Source organism: Colletotrichum abscissum (genome assembly GCF_030869225.1).
Source record: "Colletotrichum abscissum strain IMI 504890 chromosome Unknown Scaffold_24.1, whole genome shotgun sequence".
In the NCBI taxonomy this organism is placed as follows: domain Eukaryota; kingdom Fungi; phylum Ascomycota; class Sordariomycetes; order Glomerellales; family Glomerellaceae; genus Colletotrichum; species Colletotrichum abscissum.
The window spans coordinates 528,033-551,775 of NW_026850143.1; the positions used below are offsets into that span (position 1 = coordinate 528,033).

Here is a 23,743-nt window from a genome sequence, read left to right on the forward strand (position 1 = left end):
TTGAAACGACTGAGTAGACAATACAAGTCTGGATCATAAAAGTTAAGCCATGGCACCCGGCCTTAAGACCTCAATCTTTCTATTTCAAATCCGGCGGGTTGCCCTTCACTTCTGATGTTAGGTATAAATACGAGTTGCAGCCTGTGGGAGAATGAATGCACTGGAGAGCCAAAGTATTGTATATAAGTCTTCGTCATATGAGATCTAAGGAATTTGGGCTTGAAAACTGAGTGTCTGGGAGGCCCGTTTCAACGCTGAGAGTAAAGTGGAAGGAACATGTTGTCTTCACCGCGACAAAGGATCTTTCCCCTTACGCCGAAGCAGAGAGATGAATGTCTTTGTGCCGTTTAGAGTCGAATGGCCGGGGGTTAAGGGGGAAAGTAGTCTGAACTGCTTTGCATGAAGCTTAGATGGAACTATGGAACTTGTAGATTCTTTCTGGATATAGTTCAATCACAATAATACTCTAGACAGTAGAGAGGTTGAAAGAATGTCAGCAACAAGGGATAGGACTGGTGCCAGGGAGGTTCTCGTGTACTATATCACCCCAATACTGCGACGTTGAATGGGATGTACCTGGGTGCTCTTATGGGAAGTTTTCGGTACAGAGGAGAATCTGTCCCCCTATTTTGTTTTCGGCCATTTGAGTGCTAGCTTCTAACTTCAGTAGACCGAGCATCAAAAGTCCTTCATCATTTCTGAGCTACACTCCGGCTCCTGTACTCCTCAGCAATCAAGGCTTGTCTTGGAACTTCCCAAAACCCTCGTTGCCAGCAACAGCACTGTCATTCTCCCCAATATCCACAGACTTGACACCCGAATGCGCATTATCCGGCTCGCCAGTCGACTCTTCCTTGACCGCCTCCTTCGCCTTCTTCTTCTCCTCCCACTTGAAAGCAAAGTGAATCCCAACAAAAATGACGGCCGAAACCAATGCAAAGGCAAGATACAGCTTGGCGCCGATGCGCCAGTGTGGGGCCTCGGATGCCGGGAACGCGGCGATGGGGATGAAAGCGCTCATGATGTAGGCGAGGACAGTTCCGCTGGCGAAGAGGACGGTGCGCACCTCGGGCTCGCCTTGGAGGTGGGCTGATGCCCAGGAGCATAGCAGCATCGTGGAGACACTGAAGAGATTTAGAGTGGTAATCATGGGGCCTTGGTTCAGGTTTGACTTACGCTCCGATGTAGTTCATGTACCAGCCGGCCATATAGGCTTGTTGATTACTGGGTCTTATGATGAGGATGATCTGTGAAGTGATGTTGATGACCTGCGTGATATTAGCCAAGCAGGATGAAGTCTAAAGATTCAAGATAATTACCGAATGCAGAAGTAAGAATGGCAGTCGAACTCCAAAGTAGTCGCTGAGGCCACTGAAGAGCAGCTCTGCCACGAGTTGGACGGCTTGGCCGATGATGGGCAGGTAGTTGAGCATGGCAACAGAGCTGGAGGAACGATCAGCACGTTCTTTTAGTTCAAAGAGTAAGGCGAGTACTTACTATTTGACCGATCCATCTGCGTTCTTCAAAGACTTGAGCCACAAGTTGAAGTAACTGGCTGGCGTAAAATTACCGCCAATGGGCCACGCGACTGTGGTGCACAATGTCAGTATAGGTACTCGAGATTATTTCAATTCAGCACTCACTAGCAAATGCCCAAAGTTGCCAGAAGCTGAAACATCGCACGAAAGACTTGATCGTGATGCCAATTTGTGGCTTGCGACCGACCCTGCGAGCACGGGCGAGGGCAATCTCAATATGCTTCGGCTTCAAGTAGAACTTTGCCAGGGGATTTGGGCGTTCGGGCTTTTTCATCGGTTAGCAATACTGTTTTCGGTACCTCATGAGAATCCAATTAGGGGCTCGAAAGTACTCACGTAGCCGGGAAGAATGAAGAACGCAGCGAGAGCTACGGCTATGGTACAAACACCCTAGAAAGAGGTCAGACCAGTAGAACTGAGTGCCAGCTACAAGATTTCCGCTGTGACTTACATTGATGATGAATGCCCAGCGCCAGCCAGAACGTCCATGTAGACCCTCAAAATTTGTTGAAAGCGCCCCTTGCATCGCGCCCGAAAGCATCGCCCCGGCCGGCTGAGCAATGTTGTACAGACTCATGCGTAGGGCGACCTCGTGGGGCATGTACCACTGGCTAATGAGGGTAAAGTAGCCTGGCCAAGCTGTGCCCTCAAAGAAGCCGATGAGGAAACGAAGGCCGTAGACCTGGTTAGAAATCAGAGATGGTGTTTAGTGGCGGTGGTTCGGGATTGTGACGTTATACCTGTTTCGCGCTGGTGACAAGTGAGAGGCAGCAGGTGAGGATGCCCCAGATGAGCTATGATGTCAGTTAGTAAGCCGCTACTTGAGGGGCCTCTGTAAAAACTGACTTCACATGCTGGCAGCCATTTCGAGGGGCCAAAGTGGGATATGATGATGCATGAGGGATACAGCATAATCATGTACCCGATGCTGCACACAACATCTTTGTTAGAACGCCTCTATAATATAGAGTGGAAATCATTTGCTCACTTGAAGAATGTAGTAAAATAGTTGAGTTCATTCCCCAGAAGATTGAGGTCCTCCTTCATTCCTGACACATATGCATTGCTCTATAACACGTCGGGTCAGTACTTTCAGTTGCCAGACGGCATGAAAACGGATCTCATACGATATTTGTCTGATCAATGTATCTATCAAAGGGTGTTAGCTTTCAGTCTACTTGGCGGCAGCTCAGTTCACACTCACTTAAACATGTAACCCAAGAAACCAATTGTCAGGAAGAACAAGTCCAGGCGCCAAAGCTGTGCACCAGTTCAGTAACTGCGTTGGATATATATATCATGCCGGAAACCTACGAAAGCCCTCTCGTCTTTGGGATCAATATCATCCTTTGGATTGCTCGCGATCGGGGTAAGAACACCTTCGGATCCAGAGTTGATGCGACTTTGCTGGGCCGGTGGCAGCTGGGCCGCGACTGGGATTGGGGTTTGCTCTGGAACGCCCATATTGGTTCTCTTACAGTCGAATGACAAGCTGCAAAACCTTCACGTCTTTTTAGAAGCAGAGTCTACGAAAGCAAATCCCACTTCGCGTCAAGGATGAAATCTGACTATCACTTGCTGATGTACTTATACGAGCCATCAAGAATTTCCTGCGGCAAAGAGCCGCGAATCCTCCATGATGATATCAAAGTCAGAGGCGAAGACGTGCTCCGCGTGGTGTGGTGTGCTGGTGGAGCATGCCGACGACCTCGGACTGAAGGGGGTTGACTACGATTCACGACGTTGCATGCTATCCATAAAGGGTTCGAGGATTACACCTCAGCTCTGTATCTGTATTGTATGGAATTTGGCTCATTCGAGAGTCCTTCGTGGTTTTCAGTCGGAGACTGTCCGTCAGTCAAAGTAGCGCCGGCTATTTGTGCCGAAATCCAGAGGGGCGTTGCCGGCAACCTTGCGACATTGACAGGGGAGAAGACGTGATACGCCCAACGCAAACCACGGCCAGATAAGGACCGGCGACTCTCCACACACATGCCCCGTGGCCGCATTTTGTGGTTATTGGACATGTAGTTCTTCTGTCGCAATTCCACCGCAATGCATTACTCCTTGCGGCTTCTTGCATGTTCGTGTCGGCGAGAGCCCGACGCTCAAGGCTTAATGCGCGATCAAGCAAGTGTTCAGCTCGCAGGCCCTTCTACTAGCAACAAGGCGTCACGCCTGTGACTATTGGAAGACCTTTCACCTCCCTTGCCCTAATTGTCAGGAGGGGGTCTGTAAGGGGCTGTACGCTGAGTTGACAAGTTGACAGCGTAATAGCTCCCGGGTGGCCAAGTCTACCTCTCCCGCAAGCGTTGGAGTCTGTGACTGTCAAGTCTGAGGGGCTTTCGATGTCTTCAAAAATAGTCTGAACTGTCATTCGCTGAACTTGGCAGCAGAGTCGTGTTGCGAGTTTTGGCGGCCCGTGTTACTTCAAGAGAGGGCGGCAAACTTGACGTCGTTGATCCAGTGTTACCGCATCGACGTTGACTTTCAACTAAGCACGGCATCGGGAAAGAAAGCGAAGTGGTCATATCTTCATGAAAAGTAAGAATCTTGAGTAGAAGATGGCGAAGTTGGAGGCCTGCTTTCTTCGATCCAACACTCGAAGAAGAGTGGACCAGCTTCGACGGAGCGAAGTGGTGTGGTAGAGGCCCCTCCGATGCTTGGGCCTGGTACCGGGTTCATCTTTGAGGCGGGCTGAAGCGCGGGTTCAGAAGGAATCCAAGGTTGAGGGTGCTGTACCGAATGTCAGAACACATCAAGCTGGCAAGGAGTTAGGAGATGTGATGCCTACCCCTATCGGCGCGGGCGCTTCGTCTCGTAGTTCCACGGCCATGGTAAAGGTACATCCCTCTGGCAATGGCCCCTTCATCTCGGCAGCATAGGCTAGACGTCTGAGGGCTCCTCTGTACGCCTCGTTCACATCAACCCAGTTCACCGAGCCGTCATCGTCGTCTTCCTCACGTCGCTGGAACCTCTGTGCCTGGCCGAGCTTCTCCTTGCCCTTGCCCGTAGCCCAGACCGGGAAGTTGGTGACGTCAAAGACCCATCTCTCGACGACAGCCATTGTCTCTGCGGCATGAATAACAACACAGACTTTTGAGACGGTGCCAAGTGCAAGCTGGTCCTGTATCGCAGCCAGTGCCGAGTTGATCCATTCGCAGAGGGCTGGATGGCGGGACTGGGGTACTGGCAGGTTATGGGCTTTGGTCATGAGAAAGGTCTGTTGTGGGTAAAGGCGCCTGTAGTACAGTATCGTATGTATCGTGAGTGTGAGGAATGTTGTAAACGAAGTTAGGATAGTGTTTGCCTGCGGCCGTGGGATAGCCACTGGTGGTGCGGAAGCCGAGTCTGGTAGCCCAGAACTGGAAGACATGGCTTCTGATGAATCGATTAAGGAGGATCACGCTTTCCCGCTAGACGAATATTTCTTCGACGATAGATCGAGATAAGAGCTCAGTCTCGTACATACGAAGGTATGGGTTTCGGTGGAGCGCAGGGAAAGATAAGAGTCGCGGCGGTGATGGACGGAACGCGACGGGGAACGATGCGACCTCCACGCCATGTCACATGACTTAGTAATGCACGTGATATTGCCTGGCTTGTCTAGGCAGCAGGGAGGCCGCCGGCGATTGGTTGTGACGATGCGGGGCTGGTCCACTTGTAGGGCTGAAGGCAGCGAGTCTCTGACGCCACTCTGCGAACCCCTCCAACCCCCAGCTGCGACCCAAAGCTTGGGCTTAGCTCCCTCCTGTCCCCAGGACGTTTCTACACTTTGTCCATCGCTCAGCATCCGTCTGTGAAGCCCAACCCAAGATCAAACAACGAAGCCCAACACTGTCTAAGCCCCATTCACAGTCTACATAAGCGTTGAAGCTTCTCCCAAACCTCTCTTCGAACCTCACCATTTACAAACACAAAGACGTAGAGCTCAGAAATCAACCCCTCATCAGCACATCCCCGCCATGGCGAATCCACTCACCTCGCAGTCTGTGCTGCAACAAATGGCAGAAGCCCTGCCTACCCACCCCAAAGGCGACACCACCTCCGACATTAGCAGCGGCTATGAGCTCCCTGCCCTTCTTACGCATGCCTGCATGGCGTCCCTCAAGTTCCGTCTTCTGGGCTTTGACGAGGAGAAGAGGATAGGTATGGCAACTGTCCTTGATAACCGTGCTCCAGGACCCCAGTTAACACCCACCGCAGAAGAAGAAGTCCAAAGCCTCGCCCCGCGTCTACCAGCATCATGGAACGCCGGCTACGGCTCTCTCCGCTTTGTCTACGCCCACAAGCAGTCGTCCATGACGTCCATTATTCGAATTAGCAAAGTTGGCGGCAAAGTCGAGATCAGCGGGCTCGCCGTCGGCCACGATGTCATCCACAGATTTGAAATTACGACAAAGGACGTCATCAATAACGCAAAGCTGCCTTTGCGCATCACACTCACCGAGGACGGCTCCGAAGACAGGAGAGACCTAGTCGAGAAGCTCAAGGAAGCTTTCGCATCAGAGTCTGCCGTCACCAAGCTGATTGATCAGTTCAAGACGGAGATTATCCAAAAGCTCATTCCCAAGTTGCAAGTTGAAGGCTATGAAGAGTCACCTGACGACAGGGACGCAGCCGAGAACGCACAGAGAGAAGGCCGTGCCCAGGCCGGTCGTCCTGGACGGCCAGCACCCGGTGACCTGCCTGATCCCGCGCGCCCATACCCGGTCAATGATCCTCTCGCCCAGCCTCCCAGACGACCCATTCCTGCCGGAGACTTCCCACCGCCCGGATTTGAAGACGAGTATGAAATCAATAGACCCCCTCGCCCACTGGGGGTTCCCGGTCGATCACCCTACAATATTGGCCACGACGACCTCAACCCCCCTGGTCTTGGTCCCAATGACCCGCTGAGAGCATCTTTCATCGGTGGCGGCGGTCTCCCCCGACCTGGAGGCGGCGGCGGAATGCACCCGACATTTGATGACCCCCTTTTCGGAGGGCCGGGTGCCCAGGGAGGTGGCGGCTACGACCCCCAAGCACCGCCGGGTGCTAGATGGGACCCCCTGGGTCCCGGTGGTATGCCAAGACACGGCGGGGGACGCGGAAACCCCTTTGGAGGCTCTGGTGGGTTCGGGGGAGGGTTTGGTGGAGGCTTCGGAGGAGACATCATCTAACCAATGGCGCTTTCGGGAAGATTGATAATTCATTCAGTCTGTCTTGAGTAGCTGTAATTGTACGCCCGTAATGAGACATGACAAAATGACCAAATTTGAATCAATTCCCCTCTTCCATACTCCTTTCATTCAGTGATCATCTTGAACTATCGCCAATACGCTAGAGTCTATGCAGACAGTCCTAAAGACGCCTCGGGTGCGCCCAAATACGTCCACCGCAACTTCTGCACATCGTAACCCTCTACACACACGACCCTTTCCTCACCCGGCACCACATCGAACCCATTATCACTCAGCTTCATCCAGCGCTCTTCCTGAATGATAAACCCCTTGACCGGCCTCTCTGCAGAGACAACCAGCTTCCCATCCCTCACCTCCACACGCACCCTGCGGTCCGAAAAGTCGATATACTTCAACGGCTGCGGCCACGCCGTATCTTCCGCCACAGCATTCCCATCAACAAATAGCGTCGCATGGATAACGAACGGATCATCCTCCTCTGGATGAAATGGTACACTCGCATCCCCCAACTTCTCCCTCAAGGCCTCAATTTTATGCTTCTCAATAACCTCCGTTGTGGCGTTCCCCTCCGCAACAACCTTCTTCTCAATCCTGTCTCTAATCTCCTCACCCGTCTCAATAGAGATGAACCTCACCACAAGCTCCCCGGCAACAGCATCAGTCTTCGCACTCGCAATCCACACGTCAAACTCCGTGCCCCTCGCCGCGAGCGTCGGATCAGCATGACACTTCGTCCACTCGTCAACCCTCCTCCCAACCCCGACATCAACCCCCCTCAACGCCCTCCCAATCGCATAAAAAGCAGGCTTCCTCACAAGCCAGTAATCCACAATCGCCCAGCTCACCGTCGGCCAGCAATCATTCAGCTGCCACACCAGCGCGCCGCCGCACCCCCTCTTCCCGGGCGTGCCCCAATCCCGTCGCCAGGCCTTGTACGCGAAAGTCATGGTCTCGGCCTGCATCAGCTGCGTGAGGTAGGTGAACCACTCGAGGTCGTACCTCACGCGGAAGTTCTCGACAATGTACGTCATCATCCGCCGCTCGTGGTCGTAGGCTTTGTTGCGGAAGTCGAGAGCCATGGAGCCCGGGCGGCGCTGGGCGGTCGAGGTGAGCATTGCGGTGGTGGTGGTCAGGTGCGGGTAGCCTTCCATGCCGAACTCGGAGACGAAGCGGCCGGTCAAGAGGTGGGATTCTTGGTATTTGTTCATTGCGCCGTGCCAGACTGGTTCGGTTGTGTTGGTCATTTCGATCCGAGTTGTTCCACGAAAAAGGGGTAGGAAAAGAAAAGACTTACTATTCCACTGATGGATATCTCCAACCGTCGGATCAGCCGTAGGCTTCCCATCACCCCACGGACTACTCGGATGATACGCCGCATGCGGGCTCTCCTCCTCCACAATCTTGGGCAACAAATACTCGTACAAATACCTCGCCGGAAACCCGGACCTCAACCACGACTCCGGGTCCTTATCCTCCTCGAACCGGTACTCGAGCTTGTACCTCTCCTGCACCTGATAGTCCTCGTTATTCCCCGCCCAAATCACGATACTAGGATGGCGCCTCAACCTCGCCAAATTCTGCCGCGCCTCCGCCTCGACGCTGGCCAGGAAACTAGGGTACGTCGGATAACTCCCGCACGCGAAGCAGAAATCGTGCCAGACGAGCACACCCAGCTCGTCGCACGCCTCCATCAATACCGAAGACTCGTAGACGCCGCCGCCCCATATCCTCAACATGTTCTGGTTCGAGGCGACGAGCTGCGCGGCCCAGGCGCGGTACCGCGAGGGCGGGATGGTCGCGTGGAAGCTGTCTGCCGGGATCCAGCAGGAGCCGCCGGCGAAGACGTCGGTGTTGTTGATGCGGAAGTAGAAGGATCTGCCGAGGGCGTCGGGTTCTTGGACGAGTTGCGCGCGGCGGAAGCCTGTTCTTTGGGTGTGTGCTGCTAGCAGTTGCCCTTGATTTGAGACGTCTGAGGCGCGGTGGAGGGTCGTCGTGATTGTGTAGAGCGTCTGCGGGCCGTTGTTGAGGGGATACCACAGCTTCGGCTGCTCAAGGCAAAAGTCTGCCTTTGCCGTCCCGTCCTCCGCAACGACCATACGCTTCTCCAAAACAACCTCGTCTCCGAGGCTGAACACCACCGCGACCTCATCCGCGCCGGACCCCTGGGTCTTGACGATAACCTGCCCCGACACGCTCCCCAAATCCGGACTCACCTCGCTCTTGACCCAAACATCATCGATCCGCGCAACATACCGCTCCAAGTACACAGGCTTCCAGATTCCTGCGGTAACGAGGATTGGACCCCAGTCCCAGCCCCAGTGATACTGCGCTTTCCGGACGGGGATCCGGCCCTGCTCCGTCTGCCGGGCGATGAAACGGTGCTCGTGGGCGTGGTCCTCGACGAGCTGTCTCCCGCGGAGGAGAGCCGAGTCGAAGACGATTTCCAAGAGGTTGGTGCGGTCACCGTCTGTCTTGAGGTGCTGCGTGACGTTTACGCGGTGGGAGAGGAACATGTTGTCCGAGGTGAGGATTTGCGTGCCATTTAGGTTGACGGTTGCGAAGGTGTCCAGGCCTTCGAAGACGAGGTCTGTTACTACCGTGGTGCCTGGCACCTCTGCTTCTGCTTCTGCTGCGGGCGTGGTGAAGTCTGGCGGTGTTGGGAAGGCGAGGCGGTAGATCCAGGTCTTTTCCGCGACCCATTGGACGGCGAGTTCGTTCATGTCCAGGAAGGGGTCTGGGATTCTGTGTTTGGATGTCAGGTTCGTCTTGTTTCCGGCTGTAAGTGTACGAGGCGAGGGGGCGGATTTACTTCTTGTTTGCCAGCAGAGCGACGTGGACTTGGCTGGGAATACTAGGCACAGGGAGCCATGCCTCCTCCGAGGCGTCATCTTGCTGTTTGAACGTCCAGCCTTTGCTGAGCTCATACCAGATGAGGGATGTCATCTTGGATGTTGGAATTCAAAGGTTTCTACCATGTAAGATGTAGTAAACCCTTCCAGTCTGGTATACTGCGCCTGCAAACAAGATCACTGAGACATCGTGAAACTAAAAGGGGAAACGACGTAATGTTGCGCACTCTTATATATAAAACTCGCAAAGCTACGATGTTCCCTCTTACACGAGCCCGGCTGAAGACCGGGGAAATCGGGGTCGCCATCCGGGGGGCACGCAGACAAAACCCCCCACATTTTGAGGAGCTTGAAGTCAGCCGATTGGGCTACGGCGTCGCGACTGAGCTCGGGGTAGCACCGTCCGGGGCCGAGTTAATGAACGGGCTACCGTAGTACTGCTGAAATGTCCGGTTAATTGGTGGAAGAGACGGAGGTTTAAAGTCCCCCGTGAGATCCACTTTTGACCTCTGATGCGGCGATTTGAAGTCCCGATGGCTTGGTTGGGGGTCTCGGGGGTATATGTGCCCGATCACCAACTGCACTTACAACTTCAAGGTCGAAGAGTCCAAGTTATGGATGAAGATATTTGGATGAGAAAAGCCATCTCATCTGATATCTTGGTACTTTGTCACTTTGTTCTATTCATTGTTGCTGACTGCCTCTCACCCGATATCTTCATCGTATATAAGCTGCACTCCCATTTCACAAACATCCCCTTCAAACCCTGCGCTCCCCGGTAAACCTCGCCATCCAGTCAAAAACAGTCTTGTGCCAAACCATTGAGTTCTCAGGGTTCAGCACCCAATGACACTCATCATCAAACGTCAAGAACCTCGTCTTGACGCCCTGGCACATGAGCGTATTGTACGCAGCAATCCCCTCCGTGATAGGACACCTGTAATCCTTCTCGCTGTGAATGATCAACGTCGGCGGCGCGTGCCTCCAATTCCGCAACAGCTCCGGCCGCGCCGGGTTCCACCGCTCCATTTCCTCGGCATTATCCCACAGAAAGGGCGGCCCCCCGAAGTCGGGCCCGCCGTCGACGACGTCGCTCTGCAGCATGAACACAGGCAGACTGAAAATCCCGTCGTGCCAGATGGAGCAGGCGAAGCGGCGGATCAGGTCGTGTCCGTTCATCCAGGAGATCATGTACCCGCCGTACGAGGCGCCCGCGACGACGGCGCGGTCCTGGTCGAGGTAGGGGACTTGTTGCAGGTGGTCCATGAGGCGGACGAGGTCTTGGAAGGGAGCGCCGCCCCAGGAGCGGTAGATGCGGGCTGTGAAGTCGACGCCGTAGCCTGTGCTGCCTGCTATGTTTGGCGCGATGAGGACGTAGCCTTGTTGGGCCCAAAGGGCCATGTTCCACTGATTTCAGGTGTTAGTTGAGGGTGAGTATACGAGACGAAAGAGGGGACTGGCTAACCCTTGTCGACCATGAATCCGTCCAAGACGATTCCGGCCCACCGTGAGGTAAGAGAATCCAAGGGTACTTCTTGGTCTTGTCAAAATTTGCCGGCTTGATGATGAAGGAGTGCACAATGTTGTCGCCTTCGCCCTCGTACCAAAACTCAGAGACCATGCTGTGAGACAACCCGTACTTTGCGCCGTGTTTCGTAGCCGACGACACAGTCTTTGGCGCCGTTTTCAACGAGACGTCGATAATCTGCCACAGGCTGCTGTCAAGGAAACTATTGCTCGTCACCAGGACCTTGTCATAGCTGCCCTCCTTGAGAGGGTAGAAAGCCGAGACGACGCCGCTCGACGTCAGTGTCGTCGCCTCTGCATCGTGACGGAGCTCCACGTGCGACAGCTTCACCCGTCCGCAGTCTTCCGTCTGCAAAAAGATGGCATCAGAGCTGCCCGCGAACTCGAACCCCTTGGGCGGCAAGCTCGGCCCGTTGCCAAAGATCATCTTGTGCACATCGTAAGCGCCAAAGGACGCCGTGTGGCCCATGTACAACCTCGCGTCCGCGGGGTTGTCGAGCGGCTCGTGCAAGAATGCAATCTTGGCGCCGTCGGGCGAGAACCTCACGTTGGAGTAATACGCCTTGGCCTCCGATATGCCCATGACGAGCGGCCTGGGCTTGGCACTCGCCGCGGCCGAGAACGACGTGAGCGGGACGTAGTAGACGTGGGAGGCGCCCGCGTCCTCCGGCTTCAGCCCGGTGTCCTCTGCGATGAAGGTGATGCCTTTCTCACTGACGTCGAACGCGTCCGTCGGGTCGCTGACGTCGTACATGCCCGACGGCGCCTCGAGACGGCTTCCCTTGATGGCGTTTTGGAGCTCGCCTGCGACGCCCCATTTGCCGTGCGCGTTGACGAGAGTCGAGTACCAGAGGGCGTATTTGTGAGGTTTGATCAGTTCGTTCCACTAACACGATATTAGTCACGAATATGTCACCGATTTACATCCCCCAACTTACACGCCTCATGTGGTAATCGTCAAAGATTCGCCCGGTGGACCTCTTCTCCTCGGTCTTGTCATTGAACAGAGACCCGTCGGGCCCTACCAGCCCAGCAACGACGAAGCCGACACTCCCATCACCCAGCGCCTTGACCTTGAGCGCGCTGATGGGCGCATCATACTCTGCAGCGACGTAATGCTCCTTGGCCGGCTCGGCGCCGTTGGCGATCCAGATCTGGGTGGTGCCCTTGTCGCCGGATTTCAAGTAGACGATGTCGCTCGCTGTGCCAGGCAGCCACAGGGCGTCGTGTACCTTGTCGTCGTCGGTGAGCTGATCGGAGGCGCCGGACTCAACGTGCATGAGGCGGACCTCCTTGAGGGTCTTGTTGTCGTCGAAGCTGTGGGTGGATTGGGTGTAGAGGATGAGCTTGCCGTCCGGGCTCGGGACGGCGGCGCCGCGGCGGGGTGCGCTCAGGAGCACCTCGGGGGTGAATTCCTTTGCCACGCGCATGTTGGAGAGAATGGGTGGACACCGCGAAAGGTGGTGGATTTGGAATGTAGATGGTATTCACAATTGGGGGACGAAACACAATGCGATGGTATCGAGACGGTGAGATGAAGTCAATTGAAACAATGGAAACTATGGTGCTGACACTTTGCTGCGAGAGGATCAGACGCAGTTGAAAAAAGGCAGCAGTTTGACCAGACGTACGAATGAGGGTGACGCATGCTGTCTCCAGGGACGCGACAGCCCTTGTAGGTCGACACGTTAAGCTTCCAAAGGTCCCTCGAATTTGTCCGATTGCTTACCTTCCACTTACCTTCCTGCTTGGGCCTCGGGGCGGTTTTGGAGACGGCGAATATCTTAGCCGGCTCTGGAAGTAGACCTAGGGACGAATTGGATGGTATGGGATGTGCGCTGCGCTGCCGATGCTGGTGCCTGTTTGGCCTAACGTATCTGTGTTCGTATACTTAGAGTTAGGTAAATAGGGTCGTAGGTAAGCAAGCACGCAATTATGTGTGAAATCGATCTTGGGTATTTTCAGACCATGACTTTTTGTAGCTTCTTTCAAGCTTATTGATTCGTATTGAATGGCCTCTGGGTCCCGGAGCACTTTATTAATACTGCGTAAGTATCCAGACTTGCTGGAGAGACATGCGCCAAGAGGAAAGGAAAGGTACAGAAATGGGTACGTACTCCAACCACGCGGCCCCCCGGCTTCTTGAGCGAAAGCTTAGCTAAGCTGCGAAACGTACCTAAGGTACTCAGCAGGTCGTGGGACCCACTGGTCGGGTCGGGTACGTAGCGCGAATCCCAATCATCCAATCCCAGAGCCCCGAGGTCGGGTGGGTCAGTGTCGCTCCCCCGGAAGGAAACCGGACGGCCAACGGGAGAGTAGCCGACGAGGGGACCCACTCTTGGAGATGCCTCTAGGCGGGCGTCTTCTCTCGTTTGGTCATTTTAGGTGCATGTCCGAAGCGAACAAACACTCTCGACACTCAAAGTCATGCCATCATGCGATTTCTGGGCTGCCCACATGTTCATACCTAAGTCAGGACTCAGGACTCAGGACTCAGCCAACGCGGACGGTGTTCGTGGACCATTCACTTGGTCAATCACTTGAAGGCACTGGTCCCCGTCAACAGGAGCCTCCACCAAGCGAGTGATCCCGTGTAACCCCCACCAATCACCAAAACAGGCGTCTCCCTTGGTGTTCACTGGTCCCGTCCCATGTTTCCCGAGTCCGACTCACATCCCCCAGGGCCCCAGCTCTCCAAAAGTGCGCCAACCCCCCAAAGGACCCCCATTATTTACAGTGGCTCGGGATGGGTTCCTGCGATGGAGACATTGAAGAAAAATGCCACATTGTACTCCGTACACACGAACTGGTAACAAGCCAGAAATTTGTATGGCATGTCTTGCAAAGTTACCCAAGGCAAAGTATCTTATCTTGAGGTGTCAAAACAATGTCTACCTGTAAGTACCTACCTACTTTATGATTACTTGACTTTTAGCCAAGGTAAAGGTACGAAGTAGAGGTAGATACCTGTGGACATTCCTCGGGCCCCATCGTACCGACTATCTCCGACTTCGGTCTCCAGTAAGCTGAAATTTTCGAGCAACCATTCGTCCACCCTCATCCGTAGCACCATGGATGTGATACGGAATACCTTGCGGTAGTCCACTTTATTTTATCCCATGGCACTCTGCCAGTCCAGGGCTCTGCTGTTTTTTCCTCTCTGCCACGGACTACGGTCCCGTCCCGTCCCGGGGTCGCTTGTCTGACTCTGAGCTCCTCGAGACGGCCATAATTGGGCGCGTCGTGCCCGGCACAAAGGTCGCAAAAAAGCTGCGTCCCGGGCTGGTCTTGTTTTCTACTCTCTTCTTTGCCCATGGGATTTGTGTCCATAGTGTAGCTCTACCGTAGCTCTTGTCCTTTTTCGTCCTGGTCTTCCCTTGTTCTCTCTCCCATCTTCTAGTAGACCACTTTCCCCCATTACCTTTGGTTTTTTCCCCCGCCTCATCCTTCCTCTCGAGGTCAATTCCCCCCCAAAAGGGAACCTCTTTCATCCCATTCGTGTGTGTCGTCCCGTCCTTGGAGAGCTTCCTTAGCTTCCCCAAAACTCCGACCTTCGCGACGTCACCCACGCCGATACGTCACCTCCTCCAACCCCGAACCCGTCTATTGACATCACCCGTCGCAAACCGAACGTCGGGAAACCACCCGGTCCAGCGCAATCGCTGTCACCCCCCCGCCGCCTGCGAAATCGACTACCAGGAAACCCAACCGAAGCATCGCGAGAGCTTCAGCCTCCAACTTCTTCAAAGCTCCAACACACACACACATACAACTGCGCCCGCATGGCGGAACGAGACTCAAGACCACAAGGGCTTGCCGCCGCCGCCGCAGCCGCATCCGCACCAGTCACGCCAGACCTCAAGATCAACCCCCCAAGCCCGCTGGCGCTGGCCCAAAAAGTCGACATGGAGTCCAAAATGGGCGAGGCAAAGTCAGAATGGAACACCAAGAACCTGGGCTTCCGCCTCGGAGCCGACTTCTTCAGCGCAGCGTGCGCCGGCACCTTGGTCGCGCCCCTGGTCTCCATCATTGACCGGTAAGCAGCACTCTTCCCTCTCTTTCCAACTCTCCCACACCGTGAAGTGTACTCCAGAAACTGACTCTCGAATAGCTCCATCATGGAAAACGCCTCCGGCCGCCGTCCCCTAGGCGAATGCGTCCGCTCCTGCCTGAAAGAACTCCTCCTCCGCCCCCACGCCGTCGTCTTCTCCAAACCCTTCGCCCTCATCTTCGCCCTCTACGGCGGCACCTACCTCACGGCAAACACCCTCGACACCGCCTCCTCCACCGTCCACAACACGCCAGCCTCGTCCGTGACTTCGGGCACCGCCAAATTCGCCGCCTCGAGCACCGCAAACATCGGCATCTGCATGTACAAAGACCAAGTCTTTGCGCGCATGTTCGGCCCCCCCGGCGCCACGCCCCGCCCCGTACCGATGCTCACCTACGCGCTCTTCACGCTGCGCGACTGCATGACCATCTTCGCGAGCTTCAACGTCCCGCCGAGACTGGGCCCCTGGCTGAACGAGCGGATGGGCGAGGAGATGAGGAAGAAGGTGAGCGGGTTGACCGTCGTGCAGTTCGCCGCGCCGGCCATGGTGCAGCTCGCCAGCACGCCGCTGCATCTACTCGGGTTGGACGTGTATAACCGGCCCAACGCCGCTGCTACCCCTGTGTCGTGGCAGAACCGGTGGCAGTCTGTGGCCAAGAATTGGGGTATCAGCACCATGGCGAGAATCTGCCGTATTATCCCGGCGTATGGTGTTGGTGGAGTCGTGAACCGCAAGGTGAGGTTGAGTCTCATGGAGAGGGCGGAGAAGTGAAAGGATCCGAGTACATGAGCCTGCGTCCCCCTTTTACCTCTTTGGAATGTGGTTTTCCCGATCAAGAGCTGCCTGACGGGTGGCCAGATGACTTGTTTTTATGTTTATTGAGAACCTCCCTCTTTGGCATTGGTTCACATGGGGCGGCGTTTCCGGGTTTCTTCTTTTTTTTGGCATTAGATGGGTTCAAGACATTGGGAGGCGGTATCAACCCAGGCCGCCGGGTTCAAGGAAACTGGGCATCTGACATAGAGACGACAGACCGGGAGAAACCCCCAAAGCACACACACGTACACATCAACACACACACAAAGACACACTTGTAGAATAGTAATGCGCGCTCTAATCGTCTGCAAATCGCGCCAGCCAGGTCGACCCTAGCACGAGATAGATATATATTCAGGATTCAGTGTCACACACAACAGCTAGCTTTCCGCAATGTCACATCAACCCACTCTCTCTAAGCGCCTTCATGACCTCGTCCTCTTCGCGATGCTTCCTGCGCCGGCGGTGCTTCACATCGCCAACATCAATGTAATTCTTCCAGAACTTGAGCCCCTCGATGCCGTCCTCGCGACAGACCACGCCCCTTTCCTCAGCCATCTCCAGCTCCTCCTCCGCCACGCCAATGCTCCAGCCGAAGCGCTCCGCCGCATCCCGCGCCGTCACCCCGCGGCCAAACTGTCGCCAGTCCCACGCCAGCTCCTTGTCCGGCGGGAACTCGTGCAAGTCGTCCAGCCAGGACACCAGCGCCCTGATGGTGGTCTCGTCGGTGCGATCGCTACTCTGTACGACAAGCACACCGCTCTTGAACTTTCGCAGCCGGACGGGCAGTCTGAGTGACTCCCACATCTGCGAGGCCTTTTCGAAGTCCATGGGGCTCACGAGCTCGACGCCGCCCCGGGCGCGGTTGAACATGGCCCACAGGTCAACCAAGTTGATGATCCCGCCCGCCTTTTTTAAAACACCCCGCGCGTCGTCTGTGAGGAACTCTGCAAGATTCCTCGACAACTCGGACAGATACAGCGTCTCGGAGCTGCTCCCGCCTACAATATCCTTGGTCGTCACGAGACCGAGCTGGCTGGCCGATTCGGCTAGCAGAGCGTTGGCCTCGGCGCCCGTCCCGCCATTCTGTCGCGCAAACCTCTCCGCCAGGGCCACAATCTCCTTGGCGGAGGCCATTAGGGCGTCCAGGTCCTCGAACGCGCTGCCAATCATCACCTCGTTGTTCTTGCGCATGTCGAGCCCGCGCTGCTCCAGACCCGCGATACCCACGCCCTTGGGACGTTCGGGGACCGCCGCGGGTGCGCGTACGAGTGCGCCGTTGTCGTCTATCGTGCGATTGCTCTTGGGTACCGGCGGCGCGCCCTGCAGAAGCCACTTGCGCTGTGTCAACGCGCCCTTGAGCCGCTCGTAGAATATCTTCTCTCCGCCTCCGCGGAAGGAAATTTTGATGTTCTCGGCGGTATCCTGGCCAGGCGAGGACGTCGTGAGGACCGGGCCTGGAGACTCTGTCCTTTGCGTCTGCACCTGGGTGACGACTGCTTGGGGCAGATCTTGCGATATGAGGGGTGCCCCGCACATCTCGCATGACAGCAGGGACGGGTGATTTGAGAACGTGCATCGAGGGCATTGGAACGTCGCGCTTGGATCTGATGGCTTCGGTGGGGCGCCGCCGTTGATGTTCGAGGCCGCTGGCCAGGGAGGCGGAGGCCCCGCGTTGTCGTCGGGCCTGTTGGAGGTCGACCGAGGGCGCATCGCGAGGGGCGAGCTGACTGTTGGGCTCGAAGGGGTGGCCGGCGGGGCGCGGCTGGTCGCATTCGATATAGAAGCCTTCAAAACGTGCGCCAACGTCGGCTTGATGCCGCAAGCAAGACATGGTGGCAGCGGGGTGTGTATGTTTGCCGTAGTTGGGTCAAAGTTTGACGGGACCGGGTTGGAGAAGCTGCAGATGGTGCAAACCCAGGTTGCTGCGCTTGCTGGTTCGGGCGGCGGTCGGTAGGGACCATCGGCTCGAGCTGGTGACCCTGCGCCATTTCTCCCAGGTGTAGATATCGCAGACGCTCTAGTCTGGAGCGACGAGCGTTTTATTGGCTTGGGAATCAGGGTGATCTTCGCAGAAGATTTCAGGAACCCCGCGTAGAACTCATATCGATCAATGTCTTTCAGATCTAGGGCAACGGAGTGCTTGCGCGGCTCGTCCTTGTCGACGTAGCAGATTCGGTGGGACGTCAAGTACACCTGACCATTTTGCTGTTGAGGTAATTTGAACTTCCTAGACAAAGAGGAGAGCTAATTAGTGTACTGGTACATGGTGAGAAGCGTAGGATGGGGTTCAAGCCTCGTCGTATTTACCCTTCATAGAGCCCGACGTTGTCCTGGACGAACAACAAGACTTCATCCGGTAGGTAGGAAGGCCGGAGAGCGGTCGTGAGGTCGATTTGTTTTAGAAACATCCGTCATATTATTCACGAGCGTACTGAGGATATTGAAGCTCGCGCAGAACTGGGGTTTGGTTGGGAGGTGTCAAAGTATGGCAGGGGCTATTGGCCGCGGTTTGTCGCATACGTCAGGAACAGTCTCGGGCTGGTTCGAGGAGGGGATCGGAAGCCGGGTTCGCAGCTATTTCAAGGATTGCGCATGATTCGAGGGTAGAAGAGGAGAACTCCACAGGTTTTGAGACACCAAACAAAGTTCAGTTGATCGTTGTTGGGGCTGAAGGAACTCAACCAACAGCTCCTATGCCAGGCGTCAGTTTATCTCTCTCGTAACACAACTGCCCCACGGAGAAGCAACGGTCGAGTGGAGGGGGAACTGGACATTGAAGGTGGGATGTCGCCGACCCACTATAGCGATAGTCCCCTTTTGTTGCTAGCGGTGTGCATCAGGGTGCAGTGGTGCACCTAGGCATGATGCATTAGGTAATCATCGAGGTGGCACTCCTGTGCCAGTGACAACCAAAGGTTCTGGCCACAAGGCACAAGGGCACTGTTTGGCTCGGATCCCCACTATTATTACCTGAAATCCCGCACACGGGCCACCGTCATTTTGTTACCGCCCTCACCTTTCACGGCTTCTTCCCAACCTCACTTGATCTTTCCCCCCTTCCACCACCACCACCACCGCGTCTTCGACTGTTCGACATTTCCACGCCTTTTTCAGTCGGCCTCAACCACGAAAGATCGATAGATATACTTGTTCTGACCGATCAAGACTAATTTTCGATCCAGAAATATTCAAGATCGATCCTCACAGCTCTCACAATGATGCCCACTAGCTGGCCTCCGGCACCGCCTCCAGGCATTGCCTACGGAGCACCTCCCGCCAACTATGCTTACCCTCCCAGTGAGTTTTCCTCCTCTCAGACTGACTGTGTTCTGATCTGATTTACTAATCCTATTTTTTTCTCTTTCTAGATCCAGCATACACCGCAGTCCAGGCTCGACAAAGCTTCGGCCAGTATCCTCCCCCACCCGCTGCACCTGCCTACAGTACTTCGCCGCCTCCCTTGGCTGCTCCCTTCGACCAAGCTGCTCCTGTTGCTCCTGCCCCGGCTCCACGAAAGGTTGAATGGCCACCCTCCGTCCGCGATTACGTCCAACGGTCTTTCCTGCCTCACAACATGGACCCCTCCGTGCCACGCCCCGAGATTGAAGCCAAGTTGAAGGAGACCATTTCCCAGCACATGGAGAACGGCACTCTCGAGTCAACCGACTGGGAGAAGATGCCATTTCCCTCCGATCTGATCCGAAACGAGCGCCAGTCCCAGCTCAACTCCGCTATGAACGTCTCATCTCCATTTGCATCGCGATATGATGGTTCAATGTCTGCCAACCCCAAGAAGAGAAAGTCGTCTGATTTTACCCCGGATGAAAAGTCTTCTGCCGTGCCTTGGCGTACTACTAACAGCAACCGATCCAACGCACTGGAAGACCGAATCACCTTCGCCTCCCCCGACAAACGCGCCAACCTCGATGAGCCACTGCCCAAGTCAAGTAAGTTCCAGAAGCAGTTGGAGAAACGTCAACGCCGCTTCGATGGCGGCTACAAATCCTCGTACCGATCGCCTAGCCCTCCGCCCTCTGATGGACCCGTCGTCGGCACCAGCGAAACTTTGGAGAAGCGCTACCTGCGTCTGACCGCTCCTCCCGTGGCCTCCATGGTTCGGCCCGAGCGCGTCCTTCACAAGACGATGGATCTCCTGAAGAAGAAGTGGAAGAAGGAGGGCAACTACTCTTACATCTGCGACCAGCTGAAATCCATGCGGCAAGATCTGACAGTGCAGCGGATCAAGAACGACTTCACAGTCACCGTTTACGAACTCCACGCTCGTATTGCGTTGGAGAAGGGGGACCTTGGTGAGTATAATCAGTGCCAAACCCAGCTGCGTACTCTGTACGCAAAGGGACTGAAAGGAAACCCCATCGAGTTCAAGGCATATCGCATTTTGTACTTTATTCACACTGCCAACCGTACCGGCCTGAATGATGCCTTGGCAGATCTAACCACAGCAGAGAAGGAGGAGCGACCCATCAAGCATGCGCTCCAGGTGCGGTCCGCTCTCGCCTTGGGTAACTACCACAAGTTCTTCCAGCTTTACCTGGACACCCCTAACATGGGTGCGTACCTCATGGACATGTTCGTCGTTCGTGAGCGCCTAGCTGCTCTGTGCAACATTTGCAAAGCGTAAGTTCAATCTCTGACCATAGTTTGGCATCACCTTACTAACTTGGACATAGATACAAGCCAGACGTAAAGTTACGGTTCATCACGGAGGAACTCGGCTTCGAGTCCGACGTTGATGCGGCTCAATTCATTGTCGACTACAATGGTCAGCATCTGCTCGAGGAACGACAAGAGTCTATTGCTCTCTTGACCGGCAAAGCCGGAGCCCTCTTCGACTCCGCCAGAAGCGAGGCTTTCCGCAAGGTTGACATCAAAGGACAGATATGAATTCCTCGTCATCTCTGTTCTCATCACAAATTGCTCTACACAACTTCTAACCACTCCTACCGCCGACCCCAAAGCCACTCGCGAGGTCTTGCTTCCACTCCTCCCTCCGGTTCTCTCTTCAAAGTCCACAGGCTTTGATCTGTGGACTCATTCCTCCTCGTTTCCTCTTTCTTCTCTTGTTTTCCTACCGACAGTTTCACAACATTGGCGTGTCATTTTACCCTGCATTACTTGCGCCCTTCGAAGACGTCTAATACCAGTTCTTGGTTACGAGCTTACGAATTATCGCTTTCTACCTCGCTGCCCGCCCCCCTCTGATGGCATTGACGCTTACGCACAGCTCCACGCAGCGGGGACATCTTCGGTTGTTTCTCTCGAAGACAGCGCCGGATGAGGGGTGCGATGCTTGCGCAACAGTGGCTCCGCCGCTGATGACGACCGACGTTACCGGCTTGGTGCTGGTCTTGGGCTCTGGGGGCTTTATAGGCATGATACCCGTTCGCCCTGCCTTAGCAGAGGCAACAGGATGGCGTTCGAGCGGAAAATACATGGAATCTATCTCCATGACGGCTAGATGGCGACTGGAGTTTGTTCGGGACGTTTGCATATACGTCACTCAGCTTTAATGGAAATATTGCAGGCTGCCTTTTGTAGCCTGGCAGCAGTCCGGTCTGTAGACCTTATGAAATTCATGCCATACATTTGCTACTTTTTTTATGCCGTGCAATATGGCCCTTGTTTTTCGTTCTTGGTGGCTTGAACGACGGTTCTCATATGTCTTATGGCAATCGCCATCTTGACCTCGGTGCTTTTCTACCATTGGCTGTATAGGGTATGGCCGCAGCGAAAGCAGAGTTGATGGATCTCGTTCATCCATGACCAGTCGGCGCTATCCAAATCCCAACAGCCCGCGTGTTGTAAGAAGACTTGACATCTCGTGGCTTCGTGTTCCATGCATATCGGCCAAGCTCTCGTCGAGATCACCTGAACAACGTTCACCGCCTCCGAAACAGCGTGTGGCGGGGTGAATCATGACTATTCTTCCTGCGGTTTCTACTACTTTGCCATGAGCAGACGGACGGGTGCTGGCGCTGTAGATTTGTATGCTGGAAAGATCTGCAGGAGGTCCTCGTCACCACTCACTCGCCTCTATCGCCACAAGATTCGCAAAATCGGAGGCTGGGGAGGATAGAAATCTCGTCCTATCCATACTGCAGGTATGATCTTAGTACACCAACAGAGAGGTTTTGCTTGAAGACGAGGAGCAGGCCTGATCCTTAATATTGTTCTCTTTGTTGGATGGACGTAATACGGGTGACTGGAAGGAAACGGGTTAGAGAAGGTCACTTCTGAAGGGATGGTTTGTACCATATGCAAGCCCGTAAAGAGTACTCGTGATTTTACTTCTGGCTAGGGCATGGAGACTGCGATGTCAGGAAACAATGCACCACAGCGCTCCCCCCCCCCCCCCCCCCCCCCCCCCCCCCCCCCCCCCCCCCCCATCACCACCGCAAACACCCAGACACACCCCCTCAAACCAATAAAAAAAAAACACAAAACCACAACACGCGCACGAAGCACACAAAACAGAAAAAAAAACACACACCACCACACACACCCACCCCCCCCCCCCCCCCGTGTCGTCATAGCCTAGTTCATGAAGGAAAGCCTGACAGTATCACAGTCTAGTAAAAGTTTCACAAAGCATCACGGGACCGTGACGCCGGAAAGACGAACAAGGCTCAAGTTCAACCTTAACCTCGACCTCCAGCATGCTCGCACATTACCAACTGCCCGATCAGGGCCGAGGAAGATAGGCTACCTACCCTACCTACCTACTGACCTGCCTGCATACTTCCACCTCCGCCGAGTTCCTCCACGAATTTGGCCTAGACCCCCGCGACTCTCGCATAGACGTCTCCAAGTACAACTAGCTGCAGACGGGATAAACTCATCCGAACCGGGCGTGATAACAGAGGTTCAGGCGAACCACGGGCATCTCATTCCCGTTCGAAAAGAGAGAAAGGGAAAGGACGTTCATTGGAGATGGTCCAGGGGCGGGCCGTGCTGGAGCCCATGGTGTAAGCTTACGATAGCAAGAGCGGTAAGATGTTGGAAATCCACACAATCATGAGGCCAAACTCTGCTCTTATCTCTCAATCTCTCGAGCTTTCCCCCCTCGGATATTGTTTCTTCTCCCTGCGGCTTCTCGTTGGGTCAAAGAAAACAACAGCTCGAAGCAGAAATCCCCTCGCGCGGTATGACATCCCCCGGCCGTGCACTTGCAGACGCACGCACAACCCGCACGGGGTCCCGGGCGTCTGTCCACCCATCTCACCACGCCATTCATCCCGGGCTTAGATGGTCAGGCACATCGAGGGAGTAATGGATGATATTAGCTGCATGGGAAAACAAAAAAAGGTAAAAGGCCAAGAAGCTACAGCATCGTATGAGCAAGCTTTTAAGCTAGGTGGAAGGGGCCGAATGGAAACAACAAGGTGATAGGGGTGCTTGTTACAGTATATTCTGGATTGAGTTTCGGTGAAGCTTCACGCCTGAGAGTAGAGCGCCGAAGAAGGTCCTATTGGTGGTGTAAGACAACTTTACATATCTCGCGGTACTGCTCTGTATTGGTGGAGGAGAGATTTTGCAATCTCTTGCTTGGCATGATAGAGACCGGGCTTGCGGAAGACGTCACCAGAAATCGACAAGTATCATCAGCATGGCCGAGCTGGCTTAGATCCTCGTTGAGGAGGCGGCAGATCTTCTTCACTGGATGCTCGTACACGCGTATAAACCACGACAAATCCTGTTCGGGATACGTCAAGCGAAAGGCAGCCGAGTGATACTTCACATAGACGGCAGGTCTC

The 23,743-nt window shown here is 54.9% G+C and overlaps 9 protein-coding genes across 9 annotated transcripts; 3 read left to right on the forward strand and 6 right to left on the reverse strand.

Annotated features, from left to right (window-relative positions):
- Window positions 1-733: 733 nt before the first annotated feature.
- Window positions 734-3,002, reverse strand: CABS01_09852 (major facilitator superfamily transporter; the record flags this gene model as incomplete). Its single annotated transcript, XM_060543208.1, has 13 exons — window positions 734-1,124; window positions 1,177-1,268; window positions 1,320-1,443; window positions 1,498-1,588; window positions 1,644-1,803; window positions 1,875-1,928; window positions 1,990-2,220; window positions 2,279-2,332; window positions 2,385-2,466; window positions 2,527-2,606; window positions 2,666-2,687; window positions 2,743-2,798; window positions 2,853-3,002. 13 exons carry the CDS (start codon window positions 3,000-3,002, stop codon window positions 734-736), a joined length of 1,587 nt encoding a protein of 528 aa, XP_060399906.1.
- Window positions 3,003-4,073: 1,071 nt separating this feature from the next.
- Window positions 4,074-4,914, reverse strand: CABS01_09853 (HORMA domain-containing protein; the record flags this gene model as incomplete). Its single annotated transcript, XM_060543209.1, has 2 exons — window positions 4,074-4,274; window positions 4,333-4,914. 2 exons carry the CDS (start codon window positions 4,912-4,914, stop codon window positions 4,074-4,076), a joined length of 783 nt encoding a protein of 260 aa, XP_060399907.1.
- A 589-nt stretch (window positions 4,915-5,503) lies between these two features.
- Window positions 5,504-6,700, forward strand: CABS01_09854 (PI31 proteasome regulator; the record flags this gene model as incomplete). Its single annotated transcript, XM_060543210.1, has 1 exon — window positions 5,504-6,700. The coding sequence occupies one exon, from the start codon at window positions 5,504-5,506 to the stop codon at window positions 6,698-6,700; it is 1,197 nt and encodes a 398-aa protein (XP_060399908.1).
- Window positions 6,701-6,867: 167 nt separating this feature from the next.
- On the reverse strand, window positions 6,868-9,664 carry CABS01_09855 (glycosyl hydrolase family 2; the record flags this gene model as incomplete). Its single annotated transcript, XM_060543211.1, has 3 exons — window positions 6,868-7,943; window positions 8,016-9,463; window positions 9,531-9,664. The coding sequence occupies 3 exons, from the start codon at window positions 9,662-9,664 to the stop codon at window positions 6,868-6,870; spliced, it is 2,658 nt and encodes an 885-aa protein (XP_060399909.1).
- Window positions 9,665-10,329: 665 nt separating this feature from the next.
- Window positions 10,330-12,527, reverse strand: CABS01_09856 (prolyl oligopeptidase; the record flags this gene model as incomplete). Its single annotated transcript, XM_060543212.1, has 3 exons — window positions 10,330-10,977; window positions 11,036-11,983; window positions 12,036-12,527. The coding sequence occupies 3 exons, from the start codon at window positions 12,525-12,527 to the stop codon at window positions 10,330-10,332; spliced, it is 2,088 nt and encodes a 695-aa protein (XP_060399910.1).
- A 2,352-nt stretch (window positions 12,528-14,879) lies between these two features.
- Window positions 14,880-15,920, forward strand: CABS01_09857 (uncharacterized protein; the record flags this gene model as incomplete). Its single annotated transcript, XM_060543213.1, has 2 exons — window positions 14,880-15,133; window positions 15,209-15,920. The coding sequence occupies 2 exons, from the start codon at window positions 14,880-14,882 to the stop codon at window positions 15,918-15,920; spliced, it is 966 nt and encodes a 321-aa protein (XP_060399911.1).
- A 441-nt stretch (window positions 15,921-16,361) lies between these two features.
- Window positions 16,362-18,376, reverse strand: CABS01_09858 (EAP30/Vps36 family protein; the record flags this gene model as incomplete). Its single annotated transcript, XM_060543214.1, has 2 exons — window positions 16,362-18,195; window positions 18,276-18,376. The coding sequence occupies 2 exons, from the start codon at window positions 18,374-18,376 to the stop codon at window positions 16,362-16,364; spliced, it is 1,935 nt and encodes a 644-aa protein (XP_060399912.1).
- An 807-nt stretch (window positions 18,377-19,183) lies between these two features.
- On the forward strand, window positions 19,184-20,873 carry CABS01_09859 (GANP/Nin1/mts3/eIF-3 p25 family protein; the record flags this gene model as incomplete). The annotated part of the gene is made up of 3 exons (XM_060543215.1): window positions 19,184-19,265; window positions 19,337-20,606; window positions 20,660-20,873. The coding sequence occupies 3 exons, from the start codon at window positions 19,184-19,186 to the stop codon at window positions 20,871-20,873; spliced, it is 1,566 nt and encodes a 521-aa protein (XP_060399913.1).
- Window positions 20,874-20,991: 118 nt separating this feature from the next.
- CABS01_09860 (uncharacterized protein) lies at window positions 20,992-21,438 on the reverse strand (the record flags this gene model as incomplete). The annotated part of the gene is made up of 2 exons (XM_060543216.1): window positions 20,992-21,057; window positions 21,208-21,438. 2 exons carry the CDS (start codon window positions 21,436-21,438, stop codon window positions 20,992-20,994), a joined length of 297 nt encoding a protein of 98 aa, XP_060399914.1.
- Window positions 21,439-23,743: the final 2,305 nt, after the last annotated feature.